The following is a 14,132-nucleotide window of genomic DNA, read 5'->3' on the forward strand; positions in this document are numbered from 1 at the left end:
CTAGATACATGGGCACAGGAACAATTCGTTTTAGTTTGAAATGTATGTGGATACCTGCTCGTCAAAAATCGAGGACTTTCTTCCATTCAGCCACAAGAGCATTAGTGAGGTTGGGCACTGATGTTGGGCGATTAGGCCTGGCTCGCAGTTGGCGTTCCAATTCATCCAAAAGGTGTTTGATGGGGTTGAGGTCAGGGCTTTGTGCAGGCCAGTTAAGTTCTTCCACACCGATCTCGACAAACTATTTCTGTATGGACCTAGCTTTGTGCACGGGAGCATTGTCATGCTGAAAGAGGAAAGGGCCTTCCCCAAACTGTTGCCACAAAGTTGGAAGCACAGAATCGTCTAGAATGTCATTGTAGCGTTAAGATTTCCCTTCCCTGGAACTAAGGGGCCTAGCCTGAACCATGAAAAACAGCCCCAGACCATTATTCCTCCTCCACCAAACTTTACAGTTGGCACTATGCATTGGGGCAGGTAGCGTTCTCCTGGCATCCGCCAAACCTAGATTTGTCCGTCGGACTGCCAGATGGTGAAGCGTGATTCTTCACTCCAGAGAACACGTTTCCACTGCTCTAGAGTCCAGTGGCGGTGAACTTTACACCATTTCGGTTGGCATTGTGCATGTTGATCTTAGACTTGTGTGTGGCTGCTCGGGCATGGAAACCCATTTCATGAAGTTCCCGACAAACAGTTCTTGTGCTGACGTTGCTTCCAGAGGCAGTTTGGAACTCTGAAGTGAGTGTTGCAAACGAGGAAAGACAAGTTTTACGTGCTACGCACTTCAGCACTCGGCGGTTCTGTTCTGTGAGCATGTGGCCTACCACTTCGCGGCTGAGCCGTTATTGCTCATAGGTGTTTCTACTTCAAAGTAACAGCACTTCCAGTTGACCGGGGAAGCTCTAGCAGGCCAGAAATGTTTTGAACTGACTTGTTGGAAAGGTGGCATCCTATGACGGTGCCACGTTGAAAGTCACTGAGCTCTTCAGTAAGGCCATTCTACTGCCAACGTTTGTCTATGGAGATTGCATGGCTGTGCGCTCGATTTTATACACCTGTCAGCAATTCATTTGAAGGGGTGTTCACATACTTTTGTATATATATTGCATTACACTGGATTAACATACAGTTGCAAGAAAAAGTTTATCACCCTGTTCGTTTCTGCCCAGAGACGGTGATAGGATTCACCCAGGAGAGGATAGAGAGAGCAGAGAGAGGCCAGGGCCAGACCTCATGCAGCCATGGAGAACTGTGTCATCTCTGTACCAAACATCAATTTTCTCCTCCCAACTCTCTTGCCTCTGCTCTCCTAGGAGAGGAGAGGAGAGGAGAGGAGAGGAGAGGAGAGGAGAGGAGAGGAGAGGAGAGGAGAGGAGAGGAGAGGAGAGGAGAGGAGAGGAAGACAACGGGGGAGAGAGGAACAGGGAGAAAAAATGGATGAGGGTGAGAGAAGCACGGTGGTTCCCAGGCAATTATTCTGTGTAATTAGGCTGTAGTGAAGGGAACCATGGTTGGCCAGGGTAGATTAACTACTGTATTCTGGTACAGAGGCAACGTCTACAAGTCTCATAGGGATTGGGCCACCACAGAGCATCCTCTGACAGGACTGGATAGAGAGGTCTCGCTTTTTGGAGACGCGACGAACCCACATAGACACATGTATAATATAAACACAGCCTGTGTGTAGTGATCCATGGCCTATAGCCACAGCAGTGGCATGGCTGTCTCTCTCTCCTAGACTGAGCTAACGTCACCCCGGCAAAGAACCAGCCTCCTAAAACACACAACCCTCCAGCAAAGAAAGAACTACAACGCACGCACACCAGGTCTGAATCGAGAGAGAGAGAGAGAGAGAGAGAGAGACAGAGAGAGAGAGAGAGAGAGAGAGAGAGAGAGAGAGCTGAGAGAGAGAGAGAGAGAGAGAGAGAGAGAGAGAGAGAGAGAGAGAGAGAGAGAGAGAGAGCTAAGACTCTGTAGGGTTAAACCATGCCGCCTCCATATCCCAGAGTCACAACAGAGTGTGGGTGATCAGGGGTTAATCTAGCCAGTTGATGGTGAGGACTGCTGCCGTATCAACGTCACACACACGCACGCACGCGCACACACACACAGAGAGAGAGAGAGAGAAACTGGGTCACACAGGAAAACGTGATGAGCTACATTAATGAACCACACTATCAGTAAGGTACATGTAATAACACAGGGATGACTTGTGGACAGTGTGTTATTAAATTGTTATGGTGATGATATTTCTGTTCTTTTTTTTTTGTAAGTCGCTCCAAGTCACGTTTTGGTACGGACACGTTGCCAAGCACTTGCTCAAACTCCAACACAACACACACACACACACACTTACGCGCCCCCCCCCCACTCCCCCACCGCACAGCCTTACATGGCATTCAAACGATCGCTCTCTCCATGGAGGCGTTTCTGCAGGGTTGCTAAGCAGACCAATAACTCGCAAAACAAACCAAAACATCCACCCTGCTAGTCCTGATAGTCAGTTTGCCTGCTAGCCTGCCTGGACACTGGCAGAGTGCATGCTAAGACACTTTTACATTCAAGGAGGCAGCCTCCCCTTCAAGAGCATGCATTCAAGGAATCACATCATTTCCCTGAAGGGGTAACACATCAATGCAGAACCACCCAGCTACAGATGTTTCCTATTACACAGTAAAAACAGCAGCGCAAAAACACACAGACCGGTGTAGAACAGAGAGAGTGAGAGAAAGAGGTGTGGATAAAGGGAGTGAGAGTGAGAGATGGCGATCGACCGATAAAGAGAAAGAGGGAAAAGACAGAGTGACGGCGACAGAGGGAGAAAGGGAGAGGAGACAGCGACAGAAGACGAGAACGATGAAGCAGTGTGTCTCTCTCTAACCTGCGTGTCAATTCCACCGTCTGTCGCTGGAGCACTCTTGGTTTTGGGGGCTCCCAAGCCCCCCTGGGGGCCCACTGTGGGAATGTGTCTGTAGGAGGACTTGAGGGGCACGGGCAGCGGTAGGGGCAGGGTGAGGGGGCGCGAGGGCACCTGTGGAATGGGCAGAGCGCTGTGCACCGGCTTGGGTTTGGGCAGTCCCGACTTCATCTTAGAGGCCAGCAGAATGGCAGGCATCTTCCTCTGGGGTACCGAATAGTTTCAGACACACACACACACACACACACACACACACACACACACACACACACACACACACACACACACACACACACACACACACACACACACACACACACACACACACACACACGCACGCACACACACACAGTACTGTCCGACCACACTCAAGCAGTTAAGCCGACGCTGTCCTCCCAGTAAGCAAACAGTCTTACCAGCTGGAATACGAGAGTGGGGTAATAAGACACAGTCAATGTGTTGGGAAGTGTCCGTGTGGTCTTCCTGAATCCTGACGATCCTATCTTTAAGAGGAGGGATCTGCTGAGTCTCGATCCGACAGTGGGAGCATTAGTCCAGGTCCAGCTCTCTCCCTAACATTCCACCTGTTCCCTGGCTGTAATCCCTGCTCTGGTCTATTAGGAATCCCTATATTCCCAGTCTCTTAGCGGGAATTCCCTGTACTCTGATGCAGGAGTTGGCAGCGTTCCATTTGCCCAGATGCAGTGAGTATTCGTCGAGGGAATCCAGGATGTTTCTCTTCCTGGTGAGCTGAGGTAATTATCTTCTCTGGATGAGAGATGGACAAACACCTTTGCTCCCTCGAGGAAATGAGGAGGAAGAAGGGAACGAGGAAAATGAGAAAAAAATCGAGAGAACAGCAACAGAGGACCACTCGCTTCGGCGACCGCTCTGCCTGTGACTGCACTGCACTGACTGCCCTCTCTCTATTCCTCCTCCTCTAACTCTCCCTCCCTCCCTCCCTCCCTCCCTCCCTCCCTCCCTCCCTCCCTCCCTCCCCTGCCTCCCTCCCTCCCTCCCCAGTATTAGCCCTGTAGCAGGTGTGGCTTAGGGGTCGTGGAGAACGGACATGTTTGGATGACAGCCTTAGGCAAGCTCTCTCCCTCTCCTTCCCTTTCTCTCCCTCTCTCGTCTCCACTGCCTCCTTCCTTTCTCACTCTCCCTTCCACATTCCAGTTTGGTAGGGTTGGATGAGAGGACTAGAGGGAGAGTTGTAGCCACTGTAGAGACAGGCAATGTATTCCGTAAAGTCATATACACTGTGCAGACTAAGACCAACTGCTGAGATACACATTGTTACACATTATCACACAAAAGGTTGGTGTGTGTGTGTGTGTGTGTGTGTGTGTGTGTGTGTGTGTGTGTGTGTGTGTGTGTGTGTGTGTGTGTGTGTGTGTGTGTGTGTGTGTGTGTGTGTGTGTGTGTGTGTGTGTGTGTGTGTGTGTGTGTGTGTGTCAAATCAAATCACATTTTATTTGTCACATACACATGGTTAGCAGATGTTAATGCGAGTGTAGCGAAATGCTTGTGCTTCTAGTTCCGACAATGCAGTAATAACCAACGAGTAATCTAACCTAACAATTCCACAACTACTACCTTATACACACAAGTGTAAAGGGATAAAGAATATGTACATAAAGATATATGAATGAGTGATGGTACAGAACGGCATAGGCAAGATGCAGTAGATGGTATAGAGTACAGTATATACATATGAGATGAGTAATGTAGGGTATGTAAACATAAAGTGGCATAGTTTAAAGTGGCTAGTGATACATGTATTACATAAAGATGGCAAGATGCAGTAGATGATATAGAGTACAGTATATACATATACATATGAGATGAGTAATGTAGGGTATGTAAACATTATATTAAGTGGCATTGTTTAAAGTGGCTAGTGATACATTTTTACATAAATTTCCATCAATTCCAATTATTAAAGTGGCTGGAGTTGAGTCAGTATGTTGGCAGCAGCCACTAAATGTTATGGCCTTGAGATAGAAGCTGAATTTCAGTCTCTCGGTCCCTGCTTTGATGCACCTGTACTGACCTCGCCTTCTGGATGATAGCGGGGTGAACAGGCAGTGGCTCGGGTGGTTGTTGTCCTTGATGATCTTTATGGCCTTCCTGTGACATCGGGTGGTGTAGGTGTCCTGGAGGGCAGGTAGTTTGCCCCCGGTGATGCGTTGTGCAGACCTCACTACCCTCTGGAGAGCCTTACGGTTGTGGGCGGAGTAGTTGCCGTACCAGGCGGTGATACAGCCCGACAGGATGCTCTCGATTGTGCATCTGTAGAAGTTTGTGAGTGCTTTTGGTGACAAGCCGAATTTCTTCAGCCTCCTGAGGTTGAAGAGGCGCTGCTGAGCCTTCTTCATAACACTGTCTGTGTGGGTGGACCATTTCAGTTTGTCCATGATGTGTACGCCGAGGAACTTAAAACGTACTACCCTCTCCACTACTGTCCCGTCGATGTGGATAGGGGGGTGCTCCCTCTGCTGTTTCCTGAAGTCCACAATCATCTCCTTTGTTTTGTTGACGTTGAGTGTGAGGTTATTTTCCTGACACCACACTCCGAGGGCCTTCACCTCCTCCCTGTAGGCCGTCTCATCGTTGTTGGTAATCAAGCCTACCACTGTAGTGTCGTCTGTAAACTTGATGATTGAGTTGGTGGGTACTAGAAGTCCCCACAAGAATATAAATAAACAAACACTTTTTCTAGGAGGTTTAGGGTTAGGGTTAGAATTATGTTTAGTGTTAGGAGCTAGTTTTAAGGTTAGGTGTTAGGGAAAGTGCATTTTGAATGGGACTGAATTGTGTGTCCCCACAAGGCTAGTTGTATAAGACTGTGTGTGTGTGTGTGTGTGTGTGTGTGTGTGTGTGTGTGTGTGTGTGTGTGTGTGTGTGTGTGTGTGTGTGTGTGTGTGTGTGTGTGTGTGTGTGTGTGTGTGTGTGTGTGTGTGTGTGTGTGTGTGTGTGTGTGTGTGTGTGTGTGTGTGAGACTGTCGGGCACTGGGCCACTGCCTACTCATGTGTTGAGTGTGTGTGTGTGTGTGTGTGTGTGTGTGTGTGTGTGTGTGTGTGTGTGTGTGTGTGTGTGTGTGTGTGTGTGTGTGTGTGTGTGTGTGTGCGTGCATGCGTGCGTATGTGCGTGCGTGCGTGCGTGTGTTTGAGACTGTCGGGCACTGGGCCACTGCCTACTCATGTGTTGAGAACGATTTCTGCTAGGAAAGGATGCCCTGCTCATGTTCCGCCATCATGTTATCCTGTCTCTCTCTTCCTCTTCCTCTTCTCCTTCTCTCTCTAAGTCTTTCTCTGTTCCCTTTGTATTCCAAATTACACTGACACAGTTAAAAACAGGCTCAAACATTATGCTGTCTGTGGCACACAGCATGTAACCCACAGCATGTAACACACAGCAACACTAGATGCTTTCTCAGGTCTCTGATTCTTACGGACCTGTGCCCAGTGGCAGGAGAACAGACCACGATTAGAGATAGGCCCTAATTTACTAACAATCTTATTCTATATCAGGCGATGGAGCTTATGCAAATGGTATATTAATCTGCTCTGGAGCTGAAGTTCAACGTGAAGGGATCACAGCAACAGCAGAGCAGTAGCCTAAACGCATTAAAACACACTCTCTAATCACAAGACAAAGGGAGAGAATTGGAGAAGGCAACAAACACACACACAACAAACACACACACAGTGAAGGCAGATTGGGGGGGGGGCGATGACATCACTGGATCCTTTTTGGAGGCAGTACCCCCAATCCCCGTTCGTACGTTAATGATAATCCTATTAGCATAACTCTAAATCGTGGAAATGTTCCCTCATATCTGACTACGAGTGTCTATTTATGGATCCTGTTCGAGTATGTGTGTCCAATGACAGTTGCAAGAAAAAGTTTGGGAACCCTTTGGCAGTACCGGGATTTCTGCGTTGATTGCTCGTAAAACGTGGTCTGATCTTCATCTAAGATCCCGATAATAGACAAGGGATATTACGGTGAACGCAGCCATTTTGGCTGACCGACAACCGGCGTCCAAAAAAAGCGTGCGCGTCTGTGTGTCACCGGCAATGTAAGGTGTGTCGTGAAAGAAAATGTCACCGTAACAACTGAATGTTCCACTACTCCATGACTTCTCCAGGATTCCTAGCACCGACATGTCCCAGCCAAGCTCTGGGAAAACTCTCAGGAGAAAATAAGAGGAGAAAAAAAAAATGTCTTTATGTGATTTCAACTTTGAAGTTAACTGGATGACAGTCCAGTACATTCTAATAATACATCAAGCCTACTGTAAAGTGTGTTATCTCAATGTAATAACTAACACCCTCGGTACAGCCACAGAGATATAGTGACACCAATGTGAATATATCTACTATATATTTACCTCACTATTCATGTAGCCTACAATTGTGTGCGTAGGAAGATAAAAGGTGGGGTATTTGTTACGAGTTAAACCAGTGTGTTGGCTTACATTAAACCCTTATCCAAACATGGACTTCTCTGATGACTCGGTCAACTGAAACGTGCAAGGCATCTTCTCAAAGAGACACGCACGCAAGCACACGCACGCACGCACACGCACACGCACGCACACGCACACGCACGCACACGCACACGCACACACACACACACACACACACACACACACACACACACACACACACACACACACACACACACACACGCTCCTGGTTGTTTTCTTAATCAGAGTGGCCAGGGCAGAATGTGTGGGTATTTGGCAAACCTTTCTAATCGTAACAATTACTTGATATTTTCACTGTGGCACTGGTGAATCTACAGCTTGAGTCAACCCAACCAATCTATTCACTCACCACCCAGGACGGATGGAGAGTATCGCGCACGCGCACACACAGTTAACTAACAGTGACCCCATCAGGCCTGAGCCACACGAAGAGGAGACTCCATTAGTGCCAGAGAGAAGTACAGCTCTGTCTCCGGGTGTCACAGTGAACATAGCTCACTGTCAAGACACACGACCGTATCACATCGTCACAGCTAAGAACAGACGTTTTCCCAAACCACTTGGCCTGAGCAGGAAAACCCTGGATCAAAGCTCTCCTGATCAGGAAAAATGTATTATTGCCCTACTCACAAAATGTGAGTCTAGGACAGAGATCATCAACTACATCGAGTGACAGGCAATTTTTTTCTGGAGAGGATGGTCGGGGGGCCAGAACATAATTACAAATAATTTGTAAATTGACTTCAAGAAGCCCAAACATATATAATGTTTGACTACAAAATGAATCATTTCAAACCTCGCTTACATTTGCGCACGATCAAAAAGTTTTAATATATTTTTTGCTCAGAAAACTCGAAACCATTTGAGGAACCGTGGTCTCCGGATAACTTGAATAGGGCTGGGAGGATAACAAGCGAATAGAACGTCGACTTGAGCGCTGACCTTTCGAGATAATAAGGAAGAAAAATAGACGTTTGATTGTTCACGTGCACTTAGAGGGAGATGACCTAGAAAATCAACTGAGGCCACAGAGAAAATGGGCCACGCACAAACAAACCACGCGTACACGGCCGGCATAAACACAGACAACACTCCCAGCAGCACCTAAACAACACATCACATTCAATAACCACAGGTGACAAAGGAGGCCAAGCAAGGGACATAGGACTCACCGCTGTGTGTGTGTGTGTGTGTGTGTGTGTGTGTGTGTGTGTGTGTGTGTGTGTGTGTGTGTGTGTGTGTGTGTGTGTGTGTGTGTGTGTGTGTGTGTGTGTGTGTGTGTGTGTGAAACAGTCTTTCCACGTAGGAAACATAAACAACTGAATGTCTACTTGCAGAGAGAGAGACTGCTCCAAATGAGGTGTTAATTAAGCTGGAATAACTGATAAGTGGACTGCATTACCACTTCTAATATCCACATAGAAACACTATCCTTACAAAAGCACAGTAATTGAAATTAAAAAGGTTGGGGGATAATGATACTGGAAAGTTAACGTGTTTCTCATACTCATGAAGAACATATTAGCCACAAAAGACACCATCTAGCCAGTAGCCGCAGGCCGTAAGCTAGGGTAGCTATAAGCCTATTACCCTCAACCAATGTCACAATCAGTCGTTCTGTTCGTCTTCGTGAGACAAAATGACACAGAAAAAAAGGTGATTGAAAATGAGGGTATGAGGTAAAAAGTGATATACAATGTAGGGAGAGTATGAGAGAGACAGAGAGAGAGAGAGGTAGAGAGAGAGGTAGAGAGAGAGAGGTAGAGAGAGAGGTAGAGAGAGAGAGAGAGAGAGGTAGAGAGAGAGAGGTAGAGAGAGAGAGGTAGAGAGAGAGAGGTAGAAAGAGACGAGAGAAAGTGAAGGAGAGAAGGCCTGAGGGATAAAAAATACAGTAAAAAAAAAAAGGTGCTGGAGTGGCAGCCTAACGAAGGTAAACATCCCGTTCTCTACCAGCACAGGTGCATCCTTCAAATGGTCTCATTTCCATGCCTCAGAAAGACGGTCCCGTCACATATTATAGCAATACCACAAGGGAATACACACACGCACACACACTGAGCTAATTATAGAAACCATGCATCCGCACACTGCTGTTTACAACAGAACTGTCAAGAAAATAAAAGAAGAACCCATATTTACTAAGTAGTTTGGAAGAATGGTGTACTGATGTGTGTGCCTCCATGTGTGTGTAGATGTGTGTTTGTCCTCGAACCAGTACTGGTAGACCAGGCATCAGAATAAATCAGCAGAGTGAGGTGAGACCACAACCCTGCTGTGAGGTGAGACCTGCTTAAGTTCCTCCCAGGGTCAGCCAGGGAGAGGAGATTTTGGATGCACACACACACACACACACAAATACATAGAAACGTACACACACACACTACATTTTTGTCATTTAATAGACGCTCTTATCCAGAGCGACTTACAGTAGCAATTAGGGTTAAGTGCCTTGCTCCAAGGCACATCAACAGATTTTTCCACCTAGTCGGCTCGGGGATTCGAACCAGTGTCCTTTCGGTACCCCCATCCTGGCAGACGGATGTGTGTGTGAGCCACTGCAGAGAGACCCCCCTCCCTCCCTCTGTGGATGGCAGTGCTGACCCAAAGCTGTCATAAGAATTCTCACATCGAATCAAAGGCATGGCGTTATCAAGGGTATTCACAGGAGAGGACACACACACACACACACCATTAACATCCGCAACTGTCTGCGGTTTGTCAATGAAATGCTTGTAGAGTAGCTTTCATCATCATCATCATCAGATTTCCTCTTCAGAAGGAAATGGATGCAGCTAGAAGAGAGTAGATAAAAATGAAATGTTGCTTACCTGTTAAATAAAGGCCCCGGCAGCATCAGAGGAAAGGAAGGACGAAAACATAGGAAAGAAGGAAGAGAGAGAAAATAGGTCAGTCAATTAGTTAGTCATGGCCTGAACTTAAAATGTTTACAATACACCCAAGAAGGTGAAAAGTGAACCGTGTTTCAATAACCAATCAACATGGTCTCTTCGGTAGGACAGCTGCGGCCAGAGAGAGCGCTGAAAGCAAAACGATCAAAATTCCACCCGAGTGGGGTTCATTTGCCCCGTGTGGTAATTGTCATACAGCTTACACCTATTCTATTCTTTCGGGAGAAAAGGAAAGGAAACCTTATTAGCCCTCGCCCAGTGAGCCAACTCCCCTTCAGCTGAGGTCATTCAGTGAGCGATCAATCACGTTTATGACCTCCTTCTACCCGCCAGGTGCCAACCCTCAGAAATGTACTGCCAACTAATGCCCACCCAAGCCCTCCATTATAGCCTCCTCTTTAATAGCTCTTACTCATAGCTTCCATTCGTCAGGTAATAGTGGTTGGATGGTGACGTATTACCGATTAAACGGCTTTATGACATGGGAAATAAACAACACGGGAACCGTTTACACACCTGTTTAGCATGCAGTGTGAATGTAATGCTCGGTTATTCAATATTATGATGTTTACCTAATGTGTAAAGCCCTGTGGCAGAAGTTGTTGAATAGACAAATCCTTTAGGGTGGGATGTACGAGGGAAAAATGAAATGAAAGACAGAAGCAAAAGTGCAGGCAACACACACACGCGCACACGCGCACACCCACCCACGCACACACACACACACACCAGTTAACCAGTTAACCAGAAAGGAAATCTTCTGTAAGGCATTGTTATTAGCCTAATTTCCTGCCCTGGGTCTTTGATGCCAGCTCTGTACTGACGAACGCTGCTTGATGAAATGTATTAAAGCCACAACGTTTGAACCCAGGGCTCTGAGCATAATCTAATTCAAAACAGTTTGGGATTCACGAAATCGAAAACACACTGAATCCCAGCCGCAAAACGGAACAGAAATGTAACCGCCTAATTTGGCCCCACGCTCGCGTGGATGGTTCTCCTCAGCCCACTCCACCAGTCAAACCCAGGAAGAATGCATATTAAAACTAAACCCAGCCACTTGAAAGGATTATGTTGTTGGTTGGCCTTTTAATGAAAGTAATAAATGAAATGAAAGATACGTTTGCGTGTCAGTGGGTATAATGTTGAGTGAGAATGTGTGTGCATCTTGTTCTACGAGGGCCCACACATTGCGTCCAAACGTGTCCTGGCTCTCAGCTCTAACAGAGAATCACTAGTGAGAAAACAGAGGCCTCTCCTGTGAACATCAGGGTTGCCAGATTGCCAAGACCCCTGCCAAAGCCATGGGGGAAAAAACAAGTGGACGTCCACCCCTCCGAGACCAAAACACAAGTCAAGTCAATGGCAGAAACCATTCACTTAATTCTTGCTTCGACTCTGCACAGGCCAATCTGGCAACCATGAAGTTGGTTTTAGCCAGAGAGGCGATAGGTTGCCAGGAATACAGCCATGGTGGGTGGAGAGAATACAACCATGTGGATGAATGTTTCATCCTGTTCTCACACTCCTAGAGAACACTCATTGGCACTGTTGTCTCAGGCTTTCAGAAAGATCAGACCTGATCCTACGAGTATTTCAAATAATCCGGTGCTAGGTTGGCCATCTCTGTTTCAAACTATCCTATGAGAAAGGTGGAGGAGAAGGCACCCTAGGTTGCCAGGTGTACGCTCAAAGCTTATTTTTATTTATTTAATTTCATTGAACCTTTATTTAACTAGGCAAGTCAGTTAAGAACAAATTCTTATGTACAATGACTGCCTTGTTCAGGGGCAGAACGACATATTTTTACCTTGTCAGCTCGGGGGATTCGATCTAGCAACCTTTCAGTTACTGGCCCAACGCTCTAACCACTAAGCTACCTGCCGCCCCAGATAAACTACCACTGTGTCCTTGTCTCGTAGAACCACAGACGACAACAACAAACTCCCAGACCCCATAACCCACCGCAACAATCTCCTCCCAGCTCTAACTAACAACTGACTGACAAACTAACTAACTGACTAACTAAATAACTAACCAGAACTCACTCTCTCAGTCTCTCTGCACCAGATGCAACAGTCAGAAAGACTACAGTAGCCCAATTTATCGCTTAGCAGCAATCCTGTGATCAAATTACGAGGTGAGTGCTCCGTCAGTCTAGCAATCCCTTAAAGAGCTTAGAGAGGCGGACGGGAAGCCATGGCAGGAGTCTTAACGCCACGGTGGGTCAGTAAGGCAGTTCTCGCCCGCTTTCCCGCACGCTTGTCTTAGGACTAATCCCGTTTTGTGGTCGAGAGCGGTGTGTGTGTGTGCCAACCTTAGATCATGCCACCACCGCCGCCCAAGTTCAGTGTAAGGCGAGGAAGGGGAAAAGACAAATGACAAGTGTGTTTGTGTGTAGAGGGCAAAAGGATGAGTCGGGGGGCGATAGGGTACAAGACGAGTCACTAGCACCGCACGTGCTCCAGGGGCTGTGATGTCATCCAAAGAATCACATTGTTATGTCCCATGTAGGAATTTCTAACTTTACGCTCATTCCACATAGGAGTTCTTACCATCCATTTACATTTTTACATTCCATACAGGCAAACCTGATTAATGCATGTTTATCACATACGTATCTACATTTGTGTAATATCACACGTTTCAATGTTTGGAATATCCCTGGTTTTCAGCAATAGGTGAAAGAGACGTTCCGTCATCCCATCACACAACACGGTTGGCAGTGACGGATGACTCGTTTCACTCCACTTCAACTGTCACGCCCGTTTAACACTGTTGACGCTCACGAAAGGCCGAGCGAGGAGAGAGAAAGAAGGAGGAAGAGAGTGAGAGAAAGAGAGAGAGAAAAATGAGAAAGGGAGAAGTAGAGAAAAAAGAAAGAGAGCGATACAGGTGACATGGCAAAGACACCCATTGTAAACCGCCATGAAATTACCCTGCGAGACTGCTGGGAGGCAAACGCCCCAGATAAACAGAGAGAAAGAGGCGGTGGACTGAGGGATGGTATACAGCGGTGAGTGTGTGTATGTGTGTGTGTGTGTGTGTGTGTGTGTGTGGGGGGGGGGGGGGGTAGATTTGGCAGTTTGTGCTGGGAGCCACAGAGACCCTTCAGCATCCTCTGGAAGCCTCAACCGTGTCAGATCACATCAGTGTCCTTGCCAGCATCCAAGCACACACACACACACACACACACACACACACACACACACACACACACACACACACACACACACACACACACAGCCACAGACACACACAAACACACACACACACAGCCACAGAGGCAGCAGCAAAGCCTGCATCCCCGGGAGACAGCGAGGGTTGGGCTGCGTTACTGACAGCCAATCTCCTTAAGAATGTCTTCATAATATGATGGCACCCACACACTTCTTGAACCCAAACTCAACCCCCCTCCTGTCCTCGTTACCCCCCACCCCGTGGGCACCAATCACACAGCAACAGCTTACCATGAAAAACCCAAATCCCCCTACTGCTCCCCATCCCTGCCCATGCCTCCGGATCCTAACGCCCTGCATCACTGGCGAACATGGATATGACGAGGTAAGCAGGTTTCGCGGCTGGATTGTCAGCGATGCGTTGCGGGGACGTTAAGGGAAGCCTTTCACCAGACTCCCCCTTGGGGATTTATTTATAATACCCTTATTGCATTCGCTGTCTCTTCTCTCCACTCCCCCCTCCTCTCTTCTCTCTCTCTTTCAATGTCACATGTGACCCAGTTCAACTCGCTTGCTCTCCTCTCCAGGCTCTTTCTAGTGGTCCACAGCAGCAGCCAGGGATAGGATAATG

General features: G+C 47.4%; 1 protein-coding gene across 1 annotated transcript in view; it reads right to left on the reverse strand.

Annotated features, from left to right (window-relative positions):
• LOC120052059 (neuron navigator 2-like) overlaps window positions 1-3,115 on the reverse strand; it is a 115,902-nt gene extending 112,787 nt beyond the window's left edge. The window contains exon 1 of the mRNA XM_038998924.1: window positions 2,882-3,115. Within this exon, the coding sequence (XP_038854852.1) occupies window positions 2,882-3,115 (234 nt within the window). The remainder of the gene's footprint in view (window positions 1-2,881) is intronic.
• Between the last annotated feature and the right edge of the window lie 11,017 nt (window positions 3,116-14,132).

The sequence above is a fragment of the Salvelinus namaycush genome, chromosome 1 (genome assembly GCF_016432855.1).
Source record: "Salvelinus namaycush isolate Seneca chromosome 1, SaNama_1.0, whole genome shotgun sequence".
Classification (NCBI taxonomy): Eukaryota; Metazoa; Chordata; class Actinopteri; order Salmoniformes; family Salmonidae; genus Salvelinus; species Salvelinus namaycush.